This window comes from Camelus ferus, chromosome 3 (assembly GCF_009834535.1).
Source record: "Camelus ferus isolate YT-003-E chromosome 3, BCGSAC_Cfer_1.0, whole genome shotgun sequence".
In the NCBI taxonomy this organism is placed as follows: Eukaryota; Metazoa; Chordata; class Mammalia; order Artiodactyla; family Camelidae; genus Camelus; species Camelus ferus.
The window spans coordinates 50,439,120-50,460,363 of NC_045698.1; the positions used below are offsets into that span (position 1 = coordinate 50,439,120).

Genomic DNA, 21,244 nt, shown 5'->3' on the forward strand with positions numbered 1-21,244 from the left:
AGCTACTGGTGTTCCGGCACCTTTACAAACTCACATTTCTTTGTCTTTCAGGTACTACGGATTATCTGTTTGGTTCCCAGATGTCATTAAACATCTGCAGTTGAACGTGTTGAGAAATAGCCAGAAACTTGTTTCGAATGTCACTATTAACTTTACAATGGCAAATCAGATTAATTCTGGAATGGAATACTACAATGTCAGGTCCAGAAACTTTTAAATAATTTAATTTTCTACCTAGTCTCAAACATGTATTTCTTATTAGCTTTCATGGCACTAAATCATGCATAGTTTTTTGGTGTTGGTTGTTTGTTTGTTTGTTTTAGTTTGTACATGTAATCATTTTCAGACTGAATGTGAGTACTTCAAATGGCCTTTAAAGAAAAGGTGAATGTTTATCAGTTACTTCACTTACAACTGATTCTGAAACTGAACTGCTTCACGTTTATAAAGGAGTGGATCATTGACTGGTAATGAAAAGAACATTCAGAGAGGCCTTGGAAAGCAAGCAAAATAAGTCAATGGAAGAGAAACATGAAGATTATGAGAAAATAAGATAGGTTATATGTTATTTAATTCAGAGAAGAAATCTGACGTGTAGTTTGATGACGTGTTTTCTGTCTCTGGATATGCCTGCCTTTTCTGCTCTACTGAGTCATGAATCGGGGTTAATTTGTATTAGGAAGAGTTTTCGATTAGAGAACAGGAATGATTCCCCAAAGTTAGGGCCTTGGAAAATACAGAATAAATTAGCAAAGGACGTTTTTTTAGTATGGAATCTGGAGGAGAGAGAACGAACTCAAAAAGGTGGTTCTGGTTCATTCTTTCAGAGAAGGAATGGGATGGACCAGGTTCTTGTTTCTACCCACGATTTGCTGTCTGAGCAGATAATTGCTGGCAGGAGTTCCTGTTGGTTTATATCATTCTTAGGAATTTGTCCCAATTTCAAAAGTGATAAAAGTGAAAATCTAAAATAATTGACCCAAGTTTCCCAAGGCAAAAACCAGTTTGGAAGGATGAAAAATAATTCTGTGGGATGCTTGTGGCTTGTATAATGAAGAGCAGAGTCACCAGCTTGGAGCTCATTGTTTGGATGGGCAATTCAGTGACTGGCCGAATCCTTATCCAAGCCGTATGGTTTCCCCTTCACTCTCCCACATAAAATACTGACTTGAATCTGTACTTGTTTTTCAGCAGAAACATTGGGGTCAAGCGCTTTGTAATTCTAGGGTGAAAATTTATTTCATTTATTTAAAAAGTATTGTTACTCCATTAGAAATTTCTAGTGTGTGTGTGTCTCTGATGGTCCTAATTTTAATAAGCAGTTCTAAGCTGGATATTCAGTCATTACGGAGAAATTTTTTGCTTTAGCAATATAATTATTAATAATTTTAGTAATGTAATGATTAATAATTTTAATAGCATTAAAATCCTTGTGAAATATATGTTTATTTTAGAAGGTGATAGATTTTTTTGTGTGTCTTTCAAGGAAATTTGAAATACCACTAGTAAAACTCATTTTTTAAAAAGCAATTTTCCTATTCAACATCGTAAAATGTCAGTTCTTTATGTGCTGATAGGGAATGACCTCCCAGGTAGACTATCAGGAGAACAAAGTGTAGAATAGCATCTCATTTGCCAGGAGCCTGTGTACAGGATGCTCCCGGAAGCGCATACAAGAAACTGACAACAGTGGTTATCTCTGGGAGAAAGAACTGGGTGGCCTGAGGATGGCGGGAAAAGACTTACTTTTTCCTTTTTCCACCTTTTGAATTTTGTACCCTGTGTTCTTTGTGTGTATAGTATCCATTCCAAAAATAAAAAGTTTCCCTTTTCTAAATTCAGTTCCATTTCAAGAAATTAGTGATCCTCTTAAAATGTGTCATTATTTCCCCTCCTTTAGTGGATAGAGTTATGACTTAGATGGTTAGATGGTTTTCCTCTGGACCCCTGGAGTAGGGGTTGAAGTAAGATTGTTTTTTAAGGTAGTCTGTCACTTAGGCACTTAGCACACTTTGAGCTGACAAATGCCGTCTGGCATTAGGGTGGGAACAATTCTGAAAGTACTCAATAGTGGATTGCTTTTAAGTCAGTGAGGTCACTTGCCTAGGACCATCAGTCCCTTTCTGCTCTAGTAAGAGTGGTATTTTATATAACTTCTTTCCATTTGAACTAGCATTTTCCTTTCAGTGACTGGCTAAGTATACATCCATAGTCTCTTAACAAATTACCCAGGCACCCTGATGAATATTTATCCATGTCTCCTGGGCATCCTTGTCAACGTGGATAGGTCTGAACCATAGACTCTTCTTAGATATTAGGATCATTAGGACTACTGGCATCTCTACCTTTCTCCTTGCATCACCCAAAAATGTATCTGAGCTTTCATAATTCTATACATTTCCAAAAATAAGCAAAGCCACGGCCATTCTACTTGGTTCGAGGAATACTTCTTGGCTGTGAGAAGAAAACTATTCTTGGAAATGTGTATGTGAGCCATGAGTTTCTTGACCCCTGAGTTAATCATTCCTCACATAAATAAAGCAGAATTCTCCCATCCTCTCTTCAAGATAATTGGAAATCCCTACACTGAAATGAAGAAGCCTTAAGTTTTCAGCCTGGGAAACAGACTTTCACTAAAACTTAGCATGGGAGCACATCCTCAGTTAGAGCTATTAATCCCAAGTAGAGAATTTTTAAATAAAGGCATATATGAAGGAACAAGAGGATAGGGTTGAAAAATAAAGAATCAATAGCCACAGGTAATCTTCAAACTCAATCCTTTCAACTGCATACTCCACAAAACCTTTTACCAACATTGCCAAAAGCTAAATGAAGTTATTTTGAATGCCATCTCTTCTTCTGGTAGAAAATCTTATTGGTGAGCAATGAGATAGCCAAAGGACAGGATGCATGAGGAAAAGAGAGGAAATGCTAAGAGCTTAGAAAATCCAAAAACCAATGTCCTTTCTAATTAAGAAAGTCCATAGTGGGACGTCACATCACTGAATTTGTTTGACTTAGCCTTGAACCCTGATGGATACAGTTATTGATGTGAATCTTTTTGTGTGTTGGACAGATTCCAAGGGATCAAGCTCAAATCTGTAACTTTCAAAGATTCGGATTTTAAGTCCTGTGTCTTTGAGGATGTGACTTCAGCTGACATCTACTTCAAGAACTGCACATTTATTAATTCTTCTTTTAACAACACAGGTAGGTGTGCTACTTAGCCATCCCTGGGGCCTCTTCAGAGGGCCTAGTTTTTGGCAGAAATGTAACACCTGTGTGGTGATAGGTGTGGGCAGAGGCTCATGGGAGAAATGGAGGTTGAAGTGCGAATGAATGGACTCCCTCCATCAGGATGGATCGAAATTGAGCTTGTATTGTTTGTCTTTGTCAAATTTAATGCAGCTGGAACTTCCTGAGTTTCAAGTTGGGGGGTCGGTGGGGAAATCCTGTGATGAATCATTTTTAAAGCAGAGAATTCACCTGTACTTTGTTAGTTTTGATAACCCTGGTTTCAAAATCTGATGTTTACTTAAGTGAGCATGCCCGAACCACTGTCTGCGGAGATGGACGACACATGGCTCTGCTCAGTCGGATAGTCTTTTTTATCCAGTCCATTTAATGGAGTCTGGAAAACTACCCACGGGGAAAAAAGAGGGGAAACAAACATTGATTGAGCACCTACTGTATGCTGGTTCCTACCCCAGGTTATTAGACACTCATTGTCTCCTTTCATTTTCACAATATCTGAGGCTTAGAAAAATAAAGTAATTTGGCCACAGTCATAGAACGTAGCTGACATTTGAGCCCAGGCTTATCTGATTGTCGAGCCCAGGCTTATCTTATTGTCAAGCCCAGGCATCTCCACCCCCATACATTGGTTGGTCTGTCTGTCCCATGAGACCAAAATTACAGCCTGACCCTGGCAGGAGTATCAGGGCCACCCTGTTGCCAGCCTTGCCTTCTTGGTGCTCAGACAGGAGTCAGCTCTGTCTCACTCTAAGTGAGAAAGGAGCCAGGCACCTTGGGATGTGTTTAAACAGTGCTCTCCCTGTCTTCCAACCCATTCAACCTCAGAAGACCAGCTTTTTAGGCAGATCTTGATCAGCAAAGACAACAGCAATTTTGACTCTCACTGCCTTTTAGCAGAACTCAGCATCATCCGCAACCCCTTTTGGGCAGACCCAAGTTCGAGAAAAAAAAGTCGGCGGTGAATGCTAGTGATCTTCCAGTGAGGCTGACTCTTGTTTTTTGGTGGATCCCTCCACTTAGACCCTCAGTTATCAATTCAGCCTCAAGGAACCCCAGGAAAATCCTGTTCCTTCTCACTGCCTCAGAGCCCCATAAAATGGCAATGCTAAGGCTGATTGATACACATTTTGAAAACAAATTATTTCTGTAATTATAGTATGGAAGCTATTAGTACTATAATGATCAGTAGTCCTTGTGTAACATGACAAAGTCACATCATAATGGAGTAAGCAAGTCATGTAACTAGCAACGACCAACCATAAGAAATCAGAAGATAACTGGACTCCTTATCCCTTTATTCAACAAAGGTATTCCTTCCTTCAGCTGCTCTGTAATGTGAGGTCCTAGACTAGACCCTGTGCTTTGGCCAGGCCCTGAAGCCCTCAAGGAATTTACAGTACCATGATGCGTTTCTGAATTCTCGACAGACTTTCTTATACTGGTGCACAACTGTGGAGAGCTTGATGAATTGTCTTTCTTTTGTATCCGCAGATTTTGAGCCATATAAATTCATCGACAGCGAATTTCAGAACTGCTCATTTGCTCACAACAAGACAGGATGCCAGATTACCTTTGATGATGACTATAGTGCCTACTGGATTTATTTTGTCAACTTCCTGGGGACACTGGCTGTGTTGCCAGGGAACATAGTGTCTGCTCTCCTGATGGACAGAATCGGGCGCTTGACGATGCTAGGTATGTGCCTGGTTTCATGTAAAATACAAGAGCTGCCCCTACAATCTAGAGGGAGTCTGCCTCTCATTGTAGTCTCCCACCCCGCTGAGGATTTGCATCCCACAGAGGTGAGGAGAAATCCCTTAAGACCTTCCATTAGGACTAAATTTTAGTAAAAATTATGTGTAATTACATCTCATTGGAGTGGCTTCTGGGAGTTAACAGACTGCAAAGCTAATTATGCATGACTAATGTGTATTTTTCTGCTTACAAAGCTGAGTAATTGATGATACACATTTCATGCTTGCTGATTTCAGAAGGTAGGTAGAGGCAAACCTTACATACAGGTGAACACACTGGTACCTGAACCCAGCCCGCAGCTTCCTCTTGGGATTCAGTTTTGCTGCAAGATCTCAAAGACCCAAGGCATCCTGGCTCTACTATGGTGACGGGAAACTTCCTGGCCTTTTGTCTGCAGGTGGCTCCATGGTGCTCTCGGGGATCAGCTGTTTCTTCCTTTGGTTTGGCACCAGCCAATCCATGATGATAGGCATGCTGTGTCTGTACAATGGATTGACCATCTCAGCCTGGAACTCTCTTGATGTGGTCACCGTGGAACTGTACCCCACAGACCGAAGGTATGTTGAATTGGACGTCTAGGAAGGGGCACTCTGAGCCCCACAGGATCCCAGAAAAGTCAGAGAAAATAAGCCAAACTGTCATTTTTCCAAGAAAGCAAAAATCCAAAAGACATCTGGCTTGCAAAGTTGTAGGTTCTACCTGTATCTTATTTTTTTTTTTTTATGAGGCAAAACATTGTTACTTCTTCACTGAGTATTACCTTTGGTGCCATAAAAATGTTATGACTTTGAAAACAGTTTGGAGATTAGTTTCTCAACTTGCAAATATTCCTGGAGATACATAATGATTGCTGACCATGGATAATCATAAATGAAATGCTAAATAATTGCATTGGAACAATTATAGGAAAAGTATTTGAATTGTCCCCAATTTTTACAGCTAGATTATATTTAGCAATGTATGCGTGTATTATGTGGTTAAATATATATATATTCAATATTAATATTAAATATATATATATTTGACTGTAATGCGGTATGAGAAAATCAAAAGTAAGTTTGCCTAGGAAGGCTTTTGAGTATATATATATATGGGTATTTGTAGGTAAGTTATTAGACAAGGTGAAGCTTTGAAGTTTTTTTTACTTGTTTTTTTTTAGGTATAATTGATGTACAATATTATATAAGTTTCAGGTGTACAACATAGTGATTCACAGTTTTCAAAGGATATAGTCCATTTATAGTTACAAAACAATATGTACAGTATGTCCTTGTAGCTTATTTATTTTCTACATCTACTTGTATCTTTTAAAAAGAAAATGTAGGGGAATATAGTTGCTAGCAGGAGTTAATAGGGCGGTGAAAGCAATGAAAGAATTTAATTGTGTGCATGCTTTAGTTTTCTGGCTACTAATATGAGAAGGCTATAATGAAGCAGTGAGGGAGAGCATCTAAGAGGCTCTCGGGGCCGCTTATCAGTCCTAAGAGGGTCCTTATCTTCCATTTGCAAGTGTCTGCATGAGCTCTGCATTAAGGCACCACAAAGAGGTCTCTAGAACATACCTCTTGCCCTTCCTGATCTGCTGCAGGAAAGCCTGACACATTTCCAGTTAATGAAAAAAGATTGCTAAGAGAAGAAAATTATACATCTGTTCCCAAAACAGAGACTCTGCGCCTCATATCAGAAAAAGGGCTAGAAGGGAGGGCTTCGGGGTAGAGCTTCAGCAGCTGAGCCATTAAAAGCATAGAAGCCCTGTTTTGGCATTTGACATGAGCGAGGACAAATGGCCTTTGCCTTCTTTTCTTCCGTGCATGCTTTGTCACCTTGGAGGCCCTCTCTGCTAGAGGGTGGACTCAGGATTCTCTGGACTCTGAAATGGAGGAGGGTTTTTTCCTAGGATGATACAGAGACACTTGGGACACCACTTTTCTACCAATCCTGAGTCCCTCCTTTTACTTATCGTCCCCAGTGGGGTACATTCTCTTCCTGCCCATCCTCTCTAACTTGTATTTCTTTTTCTGGAACATCTGTCACTGAGCTGATAGGTACTCCTGTATCCATGTCTCTGCAGAGCATCTGAAACAATTAGGAATGTCTGCTTATCAAATACTCTAATCAGTAACCTTCTATTGACCACTTAGTCTCAGAAGGGAACTGTACACACCGTGTGTGTCCAGCATTTGTTCAACAAACGCTAACCCTCTTTCGTGGGCAAGCTCCTGGGATGGATGCCGCAGGTCTCGGGATGAGGGTGCTGCCAAAACCAGGTTAAGACTCTGCAGTCTGCTTTCTTTCTCATCCTTCAAACTGGGCCCAGATGTGGATTAAACTAGATGTTTAAAAAAAGCCCCTCAATGGATAAAGCAAGGCTGTGTCACAGCCTGCGAACTTTTTGTTTTATGTTGTGAAAGTGTGTGATACTGCTTTAAATGGATTAGCTGCTGATCCCTCTGCCGTAGGAATGGAACGTAGGAAGGGTGAGTATTCTGTGGCAAAAACCTGGCTATAAAACAAACACCACGAACCGGGCAGGTTTGTCTATGAGAAATGTGGACCTGCTGTATTTCTGTTGTCGGAAAGGTTAAACGTCAACCAGGATAAAAACAGAGATGGCTCTGTGTCTTAGCTCAGGTCCTCTGAGAAGCAGAGCACAAGACGGGATTAAACACGCACAGGTTTTGTCAGGGAAAACGCCTGTGTGAGAGACAACGGGGAGGGAGGTGAAAGCTGGGAGAGCCACAAGGCAAGCCCCATGGCAGAGCAAGGATGGAAGACCAGGTGGGCCGAACCATCCCAGACCACTGGCAAGCTGTCTAAGGAAGTTCAGCAAGGCTGTGACTGTCACCTTCAGGGGAGTCCTGCCTGTCCTGGGCACCAGTCAGCCATCGTATTCCTGTTGCATTCAGTTACCGGAGCGGCAAAATACAGGGATGTGTTTGGAGCACAGCAGCTGGGCTAGGACTCAGAAATCAGCAAGGTGCAGTCTCACTGTAGCCACACCTGCTAGCAGACCTTCTCCAGCATTTAAGCTGATGTTATCAGATCATGTGCAGGAAGTTGCTTCCTTAAGTGATGGAGAGATCGCTTGTCCTCCAGAGCTGCATCCCAGGGCCATGGTGAACTAGCCAGCACCTCTGCTCTGTTTCAGGCTAAAACCTTCTCTTCCACCTCTGCTGTGTTCCTCCCAGTCACATAATGTGGCCTCCGCTGATCTGTGGCTCAGCTGCTAGAGGAAAACCCCAGCTGCTCTGTGTGCAGGTCCTCTGTAGCCTCTCCTCCCTGTGGAAGCAGAATAGGATGCCTCCTGGCGAGAATTCTGGTTAGAGGCTGCGATTTTTCAAGCTAGAACTTGAAAACATTGCCAACTCCTTGCCCAGTTTCTAGAATCTGTCCTTAATAATCAGAATGGGACACTCTGATTCCAGGCCCTAAACTAAAAAATAACCTCTTAAGCCATTTAGCAGACAACTCCTATCCACATCCCGGTGGGAAAACATGATTTAGGATATAGTCTAAGTGCCATGAAAGTTGTAGCACTTGAAAGCCACACTTGTCAACCACTGTACGGATGTGACCTTTAATGTTAAACCTCTGACTCTCAGTCGGGGTTACTTTTGCATTTACTGTGAAGGCACCAGTGAGAACACGACATTTCCCACCGCAGTGCACCATTCCTGTATGCAGAGCCCACCGCTCAGTCTGCAGGGAGTTGCAGGACCCGCTCTGGGGAGCAGCTCTGTCTCCTCGCTTCCTATGATAAAAGCCAGTCATTCTTCACATTTCCTGCTCTGTTGTGCAGTCAGGAGGTGGAGAGACTGCATCAAGGTCACATCTGCATGGTCCAGATGTTTGCTCTTCTCCTCATCCTGATTTGCCTCCTGTATTCCTCTTGTATTAATTTTGTGTCTTTTATGAGCTACCTGTCCATGAAAAATTAATCAGTTGATCTAAGAAACAAATAGGAAATTTTATTCAAGCCAGATTTGAGGATTATAACCTGAGAAGAGCATCTCAGAAAGCTCTGAAAACTGTCCCACTGGTTAGAAGTCAAGGCACAGTTACGTAAGTTTTCGGAAACAGAGGGCTGTCCGTCAAATGACGCGTTATTGACAGTTTGCATAATCCAGATCTAAGTGGCATCCTGGTGGGTCATGTGACCCCTGACAAGATCAAAGAGGAATGTCATCTTTTAAGGAGCTGTCTTGTTGATCCTAGGACCTTGCTCTTCGTGGTTAAGCAGGTTTTCCGCCCATGGGGGAGGTTTAGTCCACGTGTAATGCAGATACACAATGCCCAGGGCGGGGAGAGAGGAGGCCAGAAGGCGGAGAAGGATGTTTTATGTTTAAATTTTTCTTGTCTGGCCATAAAATATGAATTTTATTTCACAGACCGTAAATCACTTCATTAAAAGGCAGGAAATTTTGAAATTAAAATTATCTTTACTTATTGACCAGCACTTTTCTGTGCCTGCAGATTAGAACAAAACAGCAACTGCAAACACTTGTTGTAGGAAAAGCTCTATTTTTTCCCATCTATTCTCAATTCTTCACTTCTGACCAACAAATATGTGAGGTTTTCCCCACACTAGGCAGTTCTCTAACTCACAGTGGACACTAACTGGATGTCCTAAAATTTAACTCAGTTCTGACACTGCCTACCTGGAGTTAGCATCAGATCCCACAGAGTAAGGACTCAATTCCTGCAAGAGTGCCCCCTCGTCACACACCAAACACAAGCCAGGTTATCGCCTGTACCTCTGACCAACCAGCTATAAATTGGAGTTCTCACAACCCCCTTCTTGGGTTCGATAATTTGCCAGAATGGCTTGTAGAACTCAGGGAAACATTTACTTATGTTTACCTATTTATTATAAGAGGTTAGAACTCAGTGACAGCCAGACACAAGAGATGCACAGGGCAACGTAATGAGGGAAGTAGCATGGAGCTCCTGTGCCCTGTCCGGGCGCACCACCCTCTCAGTACTTCTAGGTAGAGTTCACCAACTTGAAAGTTCATCAAATCTTGTTGTTCAAGAGTTTTCATAGAACCTAATCTCCAGCCCTTCTCGCCCTTCCCCCAATTCCAACCTCTAATCACTCTTTCTAGTAACCCACCCCTCCCTAAATCACTCATTAGCATAAACTCTGAGGTGATGAAAGGGGCTTCTTATGAGTAACTGAAGACACTCCTATCACTCAGGTTTCAGGAGCTCTGTGCTAGAAACCAGGGACAAATATCAAATATATTTCTTACTACACTTTTCCGTTGTGTAAATATCAATACCATTCTTCGCTCCTCAAAACCTTGGTATCAGAGACAAGCATAACATAATGATTACAGAGTTTTAAACAGATGCCCAATGACATTTTAGCCATTTCCCCAGGTTAGAAAGGTCATGGACACTGATTGGCACACGACAATTTAAGGGGCAGAGAAAGGGGTAGAAGTGTCCCCCAAAACTGAGTTTGCCTCTTGGTGGGCATCAAGAGCCAAAAGACACAACCAAGCCAAAAATGGGGAGAAGGAAGGATTTGTTACTTGCAGCAAGCGAGAACACTGGGCATCTCTCCCAAAGAAGCTTTTCCCCAAAGCTGCAAAGCTGGAAAAGCTTTAAGCTATAGGTATATGCATATTCATGAAGGGGCATGGGCAGAGTCTGAGCTTTAGTTGATTGAAGTCACTGAGGGTTAGAAAAGGTCAACATCAACATCCCTTAGGCTCCAGGTGATCTGGTGAGTCCGCGCCTAAGGGGGGTTTAAATTCTGCAAAATAGCTCAAAGGTTTCAGGCTGGGTTTTACCTTTGAAACAGAACTGGAAGTCTTTACAACTGATTTGTTATCTTTGCTATTGTTACTTCTCTTACCTGATAACAGTTTGTTTTTTGTTCTGTTAAGATTACTGAGACCTGTTCTAGGCCAGACTTAGATCACACAATGGCTTAGGCCAAATGGCTTCTCTGAACAAAAGAGAGAGAAACATTTTTAAAAAGTCCTACAAAAGATTGCTTTGGCAATTCGGGGTCTTTTATGGTTCCATATAAATTTTTGAATTGTTTGTTCTAGTCCTCTAAAAAATGTCTTGAGTTTTTGACAGAGTTCTTCCAATCCAAGAGAACAAGCTACCTTTCCATTTCTTTGTATCATCTTCAATTTTCTTCATCAGTGTTTTACAGTTTTCAGAGTACAGGTAACCTCCTTGGCTAAGTTAATTTCTGGGTATTTTGTTGTTTTTGATGCAATGGAAATATTTATGCCAGTTAGAAAATTCTGGTTTTTGAAGTGCAAAAATAAAAAAAGTGAATGAAGGGTCTCAAATGGCAAAATAGCCTTCTTTTTTATAGGTGAATCGTATTCATTGCGTATATATGATACATCTTCTTTATCCATTCATCTGTTGGTGTGCACTTAGGATGCTTCCGTGTCTTGGCAATTATAAAAAGTGCTGCTGTTAATAGCAGGGTGTATGTATCTTTTTTAATTAATGTTTTTGTTTTTCTCAGGTATATGCCCAGGAGTGGAATTGCTGGGCCATATGGTGATTCTGTTTTGGGGTTTTTGAGAAACCACCATATTGTTTTCTATAGTGGCTGCACCAATTTACATTCCCACTGGCAGTGTACAGGGGTTCCCTTTTCTCCACATCCTTGCCGACATTTGTTATTTGTGTTCTTTTTGATGATGGCCATTCTGACAGGTGTGAGATTGTGTCTCACTGTGGTTTTGATTAGCATTTCCCTAATATTGGTGATGTTGAGTAGATTTTCATGTTCCTGTTGGCCATCTGCATCTCCTCTTTCGGAAAAATGTCTATTCAGTTCTTCTGCTCATATTTTAAATGGGTTGTTTGTTTGTTTGTTTAACGGAAGTACAGTTGATTTTTTAAAAATGGCTTCTCTGATGTCAAGAAAGCCATGCCTGTTTTCTTTCTTCAGGAACCCCTTACCCTATCTGCTTACAGAAGGACCCTAACCATCAGCTTATCTACTTTACAGATTTGTGAGAACTTGGGGTTGATAGCAATCCCCACTGTATTATTTTAGTGGGATCCTTGAAGATGCAATTTGTTTATGGCCATGTGGGGGAATCAGTTTCTTGGAACAAAAGCTTAGGGAAGCTTTTTCATGTCAGAGACTCTCTGACACCATATATGAAGTGTCTTTTCCAACACCAATCAGTTCTCCACTCTGACACTATCTTACCTGGAGTTAGCATCAGATCCCACAGTTAAAAATCTCAGTCCCACAAGACTGAATGGATGGCCATGGCAGTTCTGAGCCTGGGACACAGGAGAAAGAACAGATTTGGGCTGGGGTGGGGTAGATAATCAGCTCCACTTTGGACGTGTTGGGTTTTCATGTCAACATGGGGCTGACAGGCATTTGAATATTTATTTACATTTAGATGCCAGAAAGACTCCTGAGTTGTGGGTTGAACATTCACTCACTAATTCATTAAACAGTGCTTTTCAAGACAGGTATCATGTGGCAGGAGTTGTTCTGGTTCTTGAGATACACCAGTGAACAAAACAGAGCTTACATTCTAGTTTGAGGGAGACAGTCAATAAAAATTAGATAAGTAAAATAGATCTATCAGATGGTGCTAAATTCTATAAAGAAACATTAAGCTACAGAGGGGCATAGAGGGTGGTGGGGTCAAGGGAGATTTTTATTGTTAATAGAATTTCAATTGCAGTTGTTAATAGAATGGTCTAAGAATATGTGGCTGTAAAGGTGAAATTTGAGCAAAGATCCAGGAAGATACTTGAGAAGAGAATATTCTCAGCAGAGGCAATAGTAGGTGCAAAGGTCCTGAGGTGTAAATGTAGGAGACCAGTTGGAAGAGGGGCAAATAAGCTTGTCAGAATGGAATAGCATAGGAAGGTGGAGGGATTAGAGGTGATAAGGTCATGGTGGACACTAAAAAGGCTTTGATCTTCATGCTGAGTGAAATGAAAATCCATTGGAGGGGTTCAGGCTAAGGAGTGATGTGATCTGATTTATATTTAAAAGGAGAACTGGCTTTGTGTTTGAAATATAGTCTAATAGAGGGACCTAGAGATTGTCATACTAAGTAAAGTAAGACAGATACAGAAAGACAAATATTATATGATATCAGTTACATATGGGATCTGAAAAATTATACAAATAAACTTGTTTACAAAACAGAAACTGACTTATAAACATAGAAAATAAACTTACGGCTACCAAAGGGAAAAGCAGGGAGTGGGAATAAATTAGGAGTTTTGGATTAACAGACACTACTGTATATAAAATAGATAAACAACAGGATTTACTGTATAGTACAGGGAAGTATATTCAGTATCTTGGAATAATGTAGAATGGAAAGGAACCTGAAAAAGAAATAAATATATATGTATGTATATATATGTATATGTGTAACTGAATCACTTTGCTGTACACTTGAAACTAACACAATATTATAAATCAAGCATACCTATATATATATATATATATATATATATATATATATATTTTTTTTTTTTTTTTTTTTGAGGCTCTGAGGTGGAATCAGAAAGACCAGTTAGGAGCCCACTACAATAACTGTAGCAAGATATAATGGTGCCAGTGGAAGTGGTTAGAATTGGTTAGATTCTGAAAATAAGTTGAAGACCAATGGGGATTGCCAAAAGTTTGAATGTGAAGGTTGAAGGGGAAAAGATACTCAGAATGACTTCAAGGATTTTGACCAGAGCCACTGAAAGGCTGGAATTGCCTTTACTAACATGGGGGAAGATTGTGGGAGGCAGAAGTGAAGGAGGAAGACTCAGGAGTTCAGTTTTGTTAAGTTTGAGATGCTATTAAACATGGAAGTGGAGATGCCAAGTAGTACATGAGACCAGAGTTCAGAGGGAAGTCTAAGTGGGAGATAAAAGTTTGAGCCCTTTCATTATATAGATGCAACTTAAAGTCACGGTGGATGAGACCACCAAATGACAAAAAGGGAATTCTGAGGACTCAGTCCTGAGACACTACAAAAATCAGAAGTCAAGCTGATGAGGAGAAGCCAGGAAGGGAGATTGAGAAGGAGCATCAGGTGTTCAGAGCTGAAGGTAAGCGCTAAGTCCAGGCTTTCGTGAGGTCCTGGAAGGCAAGTGGAGAAAGCTGTTCAAGGAGGAGGGAGTGATCAGCTGTGGCAGGTGCTGCTGCTGTTTCAAACAATGAGGGAAATTTATTTCTAGTGCTCGAGGTTACGGCCACAATTAAATCACTGGCACAAAGGTAATGAGAGGGCCCTGCTCACTGGCATCAAGGCAAAAGCCCAGTGGCCAGACTCATATCCAAGACAGCAGCTGATCCTGAGACAGGCCCAGGTTTGATGCTGTCTTGGGGTTCAGTTGACTTCTGAGCCCCAAGCAGGGCTGAATCTTCAGGTGGGAGATGAATGGCCCCACCTATAAAGAGAGGGGAACCATCGGGACAGTCAAGACGGGTGTGCGTATGTATGTTGGAGACAACCAGCCATCCCTGTGTTCTTTAGCGCTTATGGTGGTGACTCTCCTGGTAACCAGGCTGGGGACACTGTGCGGAGCTCAAGCAGTAGGTTAGAGAGGCCTGGGGGTAGTTCAAGTCAGAGAAAACAGAATGCAGGGGCCCACAGAGGAATAATGGTCTAAGAAGGCAGGAGGTCGAGTCTGGGTGGGTGAGTCCATTCAGGTAAGAAGATCTAGAGTTTCCACAGACCTGGCCTAGGAAAGCACAAAAAGTTCCCAACATACAATTTTTTGACTGTATGATAGGGCAAAATCAGTACGAATTCAGTAGAAACGGTACTCGGCGTTTTGAATTGTGATCTTTTCCCGAGCTGGCAATGTGCAGTGTGATACTCCCTTGTGATGCTGGTCGGGGAGTCGCAGCTCCGTCAGCCACAGGCTCACGGGGTAAACCACCCATACACCTACAGCCGTTCTGCACCCATACGACCGTTCTGTTTTTCACTTTCAGTACAGTATTCAATAAGTTACATGAGATATTCAACAATGTATGATGAAATAGACTTTGTGTTAGATGATTTTGCCCAACTGCAGGCTAATGCACGTGTTCTGAGCACGTCATTAAGCTATGATGTTCGCTAGGTGTATTAAGTGCATTTCCAACTTATGATGCTTGCAGCTTGTGATGGGCTTTGGGGGCATATAACCCCTTCGTACGTGGAGGAAGATCTGCAGAGCACATGCTCTGCTCATTTTGATTCTCATTTCTGGCCCAAGTATCCTGCATCCATGCAGTGACTTCTTGCTGCCACCCTGTGGTGGAGCTCCCTTGCCCACACTTCCTATGCCCTCGTGGCCCAGAGCCATTCTCACCCAACTCCTCCGCGGAGCTCAGGGCAAGGAACTTCCACCTTGTAAGTGATGAAACCCAGGCTCTCCCTGCTGGCCTCCAGCTCCACACAGAATCCCTCAGGCCAGCAGCCTGTCTCCCGGGGATTTTCTCAGCAGCCTTCTCCCGCCACTCTCTGGGCTCTGGTCTCCTTTTTCCTTCCCCTTTACACATGCCCAGTTTCAGACATGACCGCAGAAAGGATGTGAAAGTAAACCCCTGGTTGTTCCCACCTGCAATTCGCTGCTCCCTCTGGGCAGCTGCTGCTGTCACCAGCACTGTGGGACGGGCCTCTTCCGTGATGAGCCAAAATCAACACATCTGCCCAGAATTCACCAACCTAAGTCCGTCCCTTTAGGACTATGTTGGTTTAGACAGAGAAGTTCCCTACTCCCTCCTGGAGCTCAGACCTGAAGTTCACTAGTCCTGGATCTCTTACTGGCCAGCTGTGTGACCTTAGGGAGACCACTCAGCATAACTGTGCCTCCATTGTTTGAGACATCAAATGAGGTGACTCTGCATCTGTGGTCACAAAGATAAAGATCTCACTTCATTTTCAAAGACTTTGAGATGAAGCGATCATTCATTCAACCATTGTATGTAATCATTCACTCCATCCATGTCTCTTTGCCTTCCTTTTTTTTTTAAATAACCTTTATCATTGTGTATGTTTAATTTCTATGTGACCTGAGTCACTTTGGCTGTTCAGCAAATGTCAGACCCTTTTTGTCTCTGGCAGTTAGAAGTAGAGGGTAAGGAGGTAGACAGTATATGTCCCCTTCACCCATCACCTGGCCTCCCAGTGGTGTATCACAATGGTAGCAAATCCTGCCACATGTGCAGATGGACACAGAAACAGTCCTACAGCCTGTCCTTGACCCCAGGGAAGTCCATTTCTCTGCCCTTGCATGAAAGGGCCACGGATATTAGGACATGCTGACAGCAAGACCATCAGACTTGGGGCTAGGCAGGAAGCAGAGTGCCTTGTAAGTGTCAAGGCCAGGGGCTGGTGGGCCCTAGAGTTTGGAGTCTGGATCAAGGCTATCATTTCACCAGTTGGAGGCTGCTGAGCTTGGAGGATGCTTGTCCACCCCTTGTGCTACGGGCAGAATCTTCTTCCCACTTAACTGCATATCAAGCACTCATATCACCCTGAAAATTCAGCCCCGTGTTCATTTACAAACCTTCTCATCCAGATTTCTAAAATGACAGTTAAAGCCCTAAGTCATGACCTCTGGCCTGTTGATTCCTGATGAACATGTTTTAAATTCTGTGGGTTAAGAGACAACCTCTCTATACTGAAGTGCTTTTTTTTTTTAATTAACGTTAGTTGATTTACGATTTTGTATTAGTTTCTGATGTACAGTGTAGTGATTCAGTTATACATACATATATTCTTTTTCATTGTAGGTTATTATAAGCTATTGAATATAGTTCCTTGTGCTATACAATAGGACTTTGCTGTTTACCGTATTTTATATATAGTGATTTATATCTGCCAAACCCAAACTCCCTATTTATCCCTCCCTCCAGCTTTCCCCTTTGGTAACCATAAGTTTGTTTTCTATGTCTGTGAGTCTCTTTCTGTTTTGTAAATAAGTTCATTTGTCTCATTTTTTAAGATTTCACATATAAGTGGTACCATATCAGTTGTCTTTCTCTGACTTACTTAGTATGAAGTTCTCTCGTCCTGGATCTCTTACTGGCCAGCTGTGTGACCTTAGGGAGACCACTCAGCATAACTGTGCCTCCATTGTTTGAGACATAAAATGAGGTGACTCTACACCTGTGGTCACAAAGATAAAGACCTCACTTCATTTTTAAAGACTTTGAGATGAAGCGAGCATTCATTCAATCATCGTACCTAACCAAACTACACTCCATTCATGTCTCTTTGCCCTCCTTTTTTTTGTTGTTGCAAATGGCATTATTTCCTTCTTTTTATGGCTGAGTAGTATTCCATTGTATATATGTACCGCATCTCCTTATCCAATCATCTGTCAGTGGACGTTTAGGTTGCTTCCATGTCTTGGCTATTGTAAATTATACTGAAGTACTTTTAAGGCAAATTACCTCCCAGATCACATGATGATAGGATGTTAGGGTGGACATCTTTTTACTATCTGTCACCCACTAGAATGTGAGCTTCCTGAAAGCAGGACTTTGTTTTCATTATTTACTACCATGACTCCACGTGAATGAATGAATGAATGAATGAATGATAGAAAGAAGCCAAGAAAGATGCTTTTTAAAATCCAGCTGGTTAAGGGCAATATGGGTTCTTGCTCCCCACTCTCCACGGTAAGCTCATTGGAACAGCCGTGAATGAGGTCGCATTCCTCTTTGGTTCTCTCTGGCTGCCTTTCTGTGTTGCTCTTCCCTTTTGTCCATCCCCAGCCTGTGCCCTCCCAATCCTGTAGCCGTCAGCTCCCTGTGCCCCAGACAGCACTGCCTATCGGAAGTTTCTTCCTCCTTTACTCCCCCTTCTCCATCAACAATGTGGAGGAAACCTGAATTCAGGTGCAGATGCTGCCAGAACACAGCTGAGGGACTTTAGATGAGTCCTTGAACCTTTACGGGCTTGGTTTTCTCATCTGAGAAATGAAGGGTGGGTCCAGTACAGTGCTGAGTATTCAGGTCATCTCATTTAACCTTATTCAGTCCCCACTCCACCCCTACCAGAGTGGGTAGTCTCACTCCATTTTCAGGGGAGGAAGAGGAGGCACAGAGAGGGACAGTAACTTCTCCTGGGTCCCTTAGCCTCAAACCCAGGTGTGTGACTCTGCAGTGCCGCTCCCAGCATGGGCATACCTAGTCAGTGACACACAGACCCCTCCCAGCAGGTCTGGGGTGGGGCTCTGGGAATCAGTTTCTAAGAAGCTCTCCTGGTATTTGGGGTATACGGCCATGCTCATCAACCATGGCCTTAGATGAACTCCGGGTAGCCTCTCAGGGCTCACCTTCTTGTTTCATTTCTTTTTTTTTTTTTTTTAACCGTGGCACTGAGAATTGAACCCAGGACCTCATGCATGCTAAGCATGCACTCTACCACTGAGCTATACCCTCTCCAGTCAGGGCTCATTTTCATCCTGTCATTATTTACCCTGGCCCAGGAACTCACTTCCTAGCTAGGTTTATCACATAGATGATAAGATACAAAGGCTTCTATTATTACCTGCCCATGAATGTATTTGCATTTCAATAGAAATTTGCAATAGGATGAGGCTTGATGGTTGTGGGGCTGGGAGGAGATTTGGGGGGGGGGGTGCTACTTTGGGGCCAGGGACTCCTGTGGGCTCACAGCTCTCAGGGAAGTCCTTGTCCACTTGTGTGTGAGTAGGGAAAGCTGTGCCAGCAGTGGCATCGGATGCCGTCTGCCCAGGTTAAGGAGGACACGCACAGAACACACATGTGCTCACTACTTACTTAAATGAGGCAAATTTCCTCTTCCTTTTGAGATCAGAGAGCAACTGCATTCAGTCTTTCATGATTTAAGAATGTGAAATTAGGGGGTTTTCCTCCACAAAAGCAAGATGATAGTCTGGCATCAGTAAACAAATATGGGCCAACAAACATCCATTAAGATGCTCATTACAGAAATGTACTTCTAACATATTTTGAAGATCTCAGGAAATGCCTTAGTTCATGTCTAGGCCTAGGCCTCCGTGTGCTAGTCCTGGAGGAAGTTGTGATGAGTAATGAATGTAAAAGGCCACACAGCCCCACCCCAGAGATGTGTTAGGGACCTAATAAGGCTAAACCCCAGCAGAAGAGCCCTGAGGTTGGTACAAGCCAGCCCTTAGGAGGGGAGCAGGGAGAGCTTTCTTGGCTCTCCAGGGTCAAACCGAGAGTTGGAAGAAAAGGAAATGATGCAGGTTGGGTGAGAAGCTGGTGGCCCCTGGAGCAGGTAGCTGTGCAAAGCTGAGTAAATAAGACAGCAGGAGCAGGGAAAAGAGGCTGGGTGAAGCCTTTGGATGGATTCCTCTCATCTGAGGCACAGTGTGCCTTGTGGTCTTCAGTCCCTCCATGGCACATCGTGATCATTGTCCCTTGGCTGTGCTGGACCACTGGGAACTCCCTAGTGAACACATCCAAAGGCAGGTGGTCCTCTCTATGAAGGTGTTCACTGCAGTCTCACCAACTCTGGAAATCTCCTCCTTATCCAGCGATGTGGTTACGGAAATGATGGTTCTGTGCTCAGTCATTTCATTTTAAACAAAGCGTAAACAATGTGGGACAGTTTTATGAATGACTGGGAAAAAAGCAGAAAACAAAGTTATATAAATCCTGTGATTTGCAAAAATTAGATATGGTTGGAAGCACGCTGAAGGGAATTCAGAAATGAAAACCGTTTGCTGGAGGGGTCGAGTAGATGTCTCCTTTTGTCATTTCTTTCAGTATATGACAGTAAATCTAAACAAATTCAGAAGCGTGGCTTTCTCTGAGAGAACTGCAGGATTCTCAGCCCTGGGTACATCTTAAACTCACACAAAGCTTGTCCTGCTGCTAAGAAGCCAGCAAGTCAGGTTGGGGCTCTGCCAGCTCTGAGCTCCCCACCCTCCAAGGATGTTACGAGCACAAAGTGACTCGTGTTGAGGGTGTCTGCAGAAGTGAGTGGCCTTCCTTTAAATAAGAACAAGAGACTGAATGAACTAAAAGCTGATTTACTTACAAACAGATAACCCCCAAGGGAGAACCACTTTGAGAATGATTTTTCAAATACAACTATGCCTCCGTGCTCAGAAAATCATACCCTCCTGCTGAAATTATTTGAGGAAATCGTTTACTTACCCAAGGAAAGGACAGTCACATTTTCTCTAATGCCAACACTAACTTCTGGAGGCTGTGTGCCTCTGTGTGGACCGGATTTTCGTCTGAAGAACTACCTCTGCTTGGTAAATGAAAATGGAGACTCAGGAAATAAGGATTTGGTTGTCTTTTTAGAAGCTTCAGATGCAGGTTGCTCCTAATGCGTCTCTCTTGGTGCCGTCTGGAGATCTCAGGAAGTCACCTGTTCTTCTGTTAGAGTTTCAGCAATGTAAGGAGGTCGCTGCCTGTGTTTTATACCCTGTTCTGAGTTATACCAGAGATTCAGAGCTAGGGAAAATGTGGTCATTTTTTGTTTGTTTGTCTTTTATTGAAGTATAGACGATTTACAATGATGTGTTAATTTCTGGTGTAAAAAATGTGCTTATTTTAACACAGATGTAAATTTTGCGTGGCTCATTCTGCAATTTTAGCATCGAGACTTCTTCATACAAGGTTTTCTTTTCTCTTATCAGCAACATACACCCTGGCCATTTTCCCCTGGAACAACACAGCTCATCTCACTGCCATGAGATGTGTTTGAAAATTTATGACTCTAAAATCTAGAAACTAAAATGTAGTTTTAAAAAAGTAAGAGAAGCCAGTCTGCAAAGATTACATTCTATATAATTTGAATTAGATGGCATTCTGGAAAAGGGAAAACTATGGGATAGTAAAAAGTTCAGTGATTGCGGGGACTTTTAGGGCAGCGAAACGGTTATTCTATACAATGCTGTAACAGTGGATACACGTCATTATACATTTGTCAAAGCCCATAGAATACACAACACAGTGAACTGTAATGTAGGCTATGGACTTTGGTTAATAATAATAGATTAAGATTGGCTCATCAGTTGTAACAAATGTGCCACACTAAGATGTTAATAATAGGGGTAGGAGGTGAGAGAGTGTACGGAAACTCTCTTTACTTTTCACTCAGTATTTTTTTAAAAAAAAACCTAAAACCACTCAAAAAAGTTTATTAACTAAAAAAAAAAAGCCAGTTTGGCCTCATGGCGTCTCCATGGAGATGAGGAGGCCGTAGATAACGATGTGTTCTGATGTATTCTACTTACGTTTTCTGTGGTC

The 21,244-nt window shown here is 42.3% G+C and overlaps 1 protein-coding gene across 2 annotated transcripts in view; it reads left to right on the plus strand.

The window, feature by feature from the left end:
* The window catches only part of SV2C (synaptic vesicle glycoprotein 2C), a 222,153-nt gene that overhangs the window by 165,800 nt on the left and 35,109 nt on the right, over positions 1-21,244 (plus strand). For both annotated transcript variants that reach the window (XM_032474507.1, XM_032474496.1), the window contains exons 9-12: positions 52-201; positions 3,077-3,210; positions 4,747-4,950; positions 5,408-5,567. In XM_032474507.1, the coding sequence (XP_032330398.1) occupies positions 52-201; positions 3,077-3,210; positions 4,747-4,950; positions 5,408-5,567 (648 nt within the window). The remainder of the gene's footprint in view (positions 1-51; positions 202-3,076; positions 3,211-4,746; positions 4,951-5,407; positions 5,568-21,244) is intronic.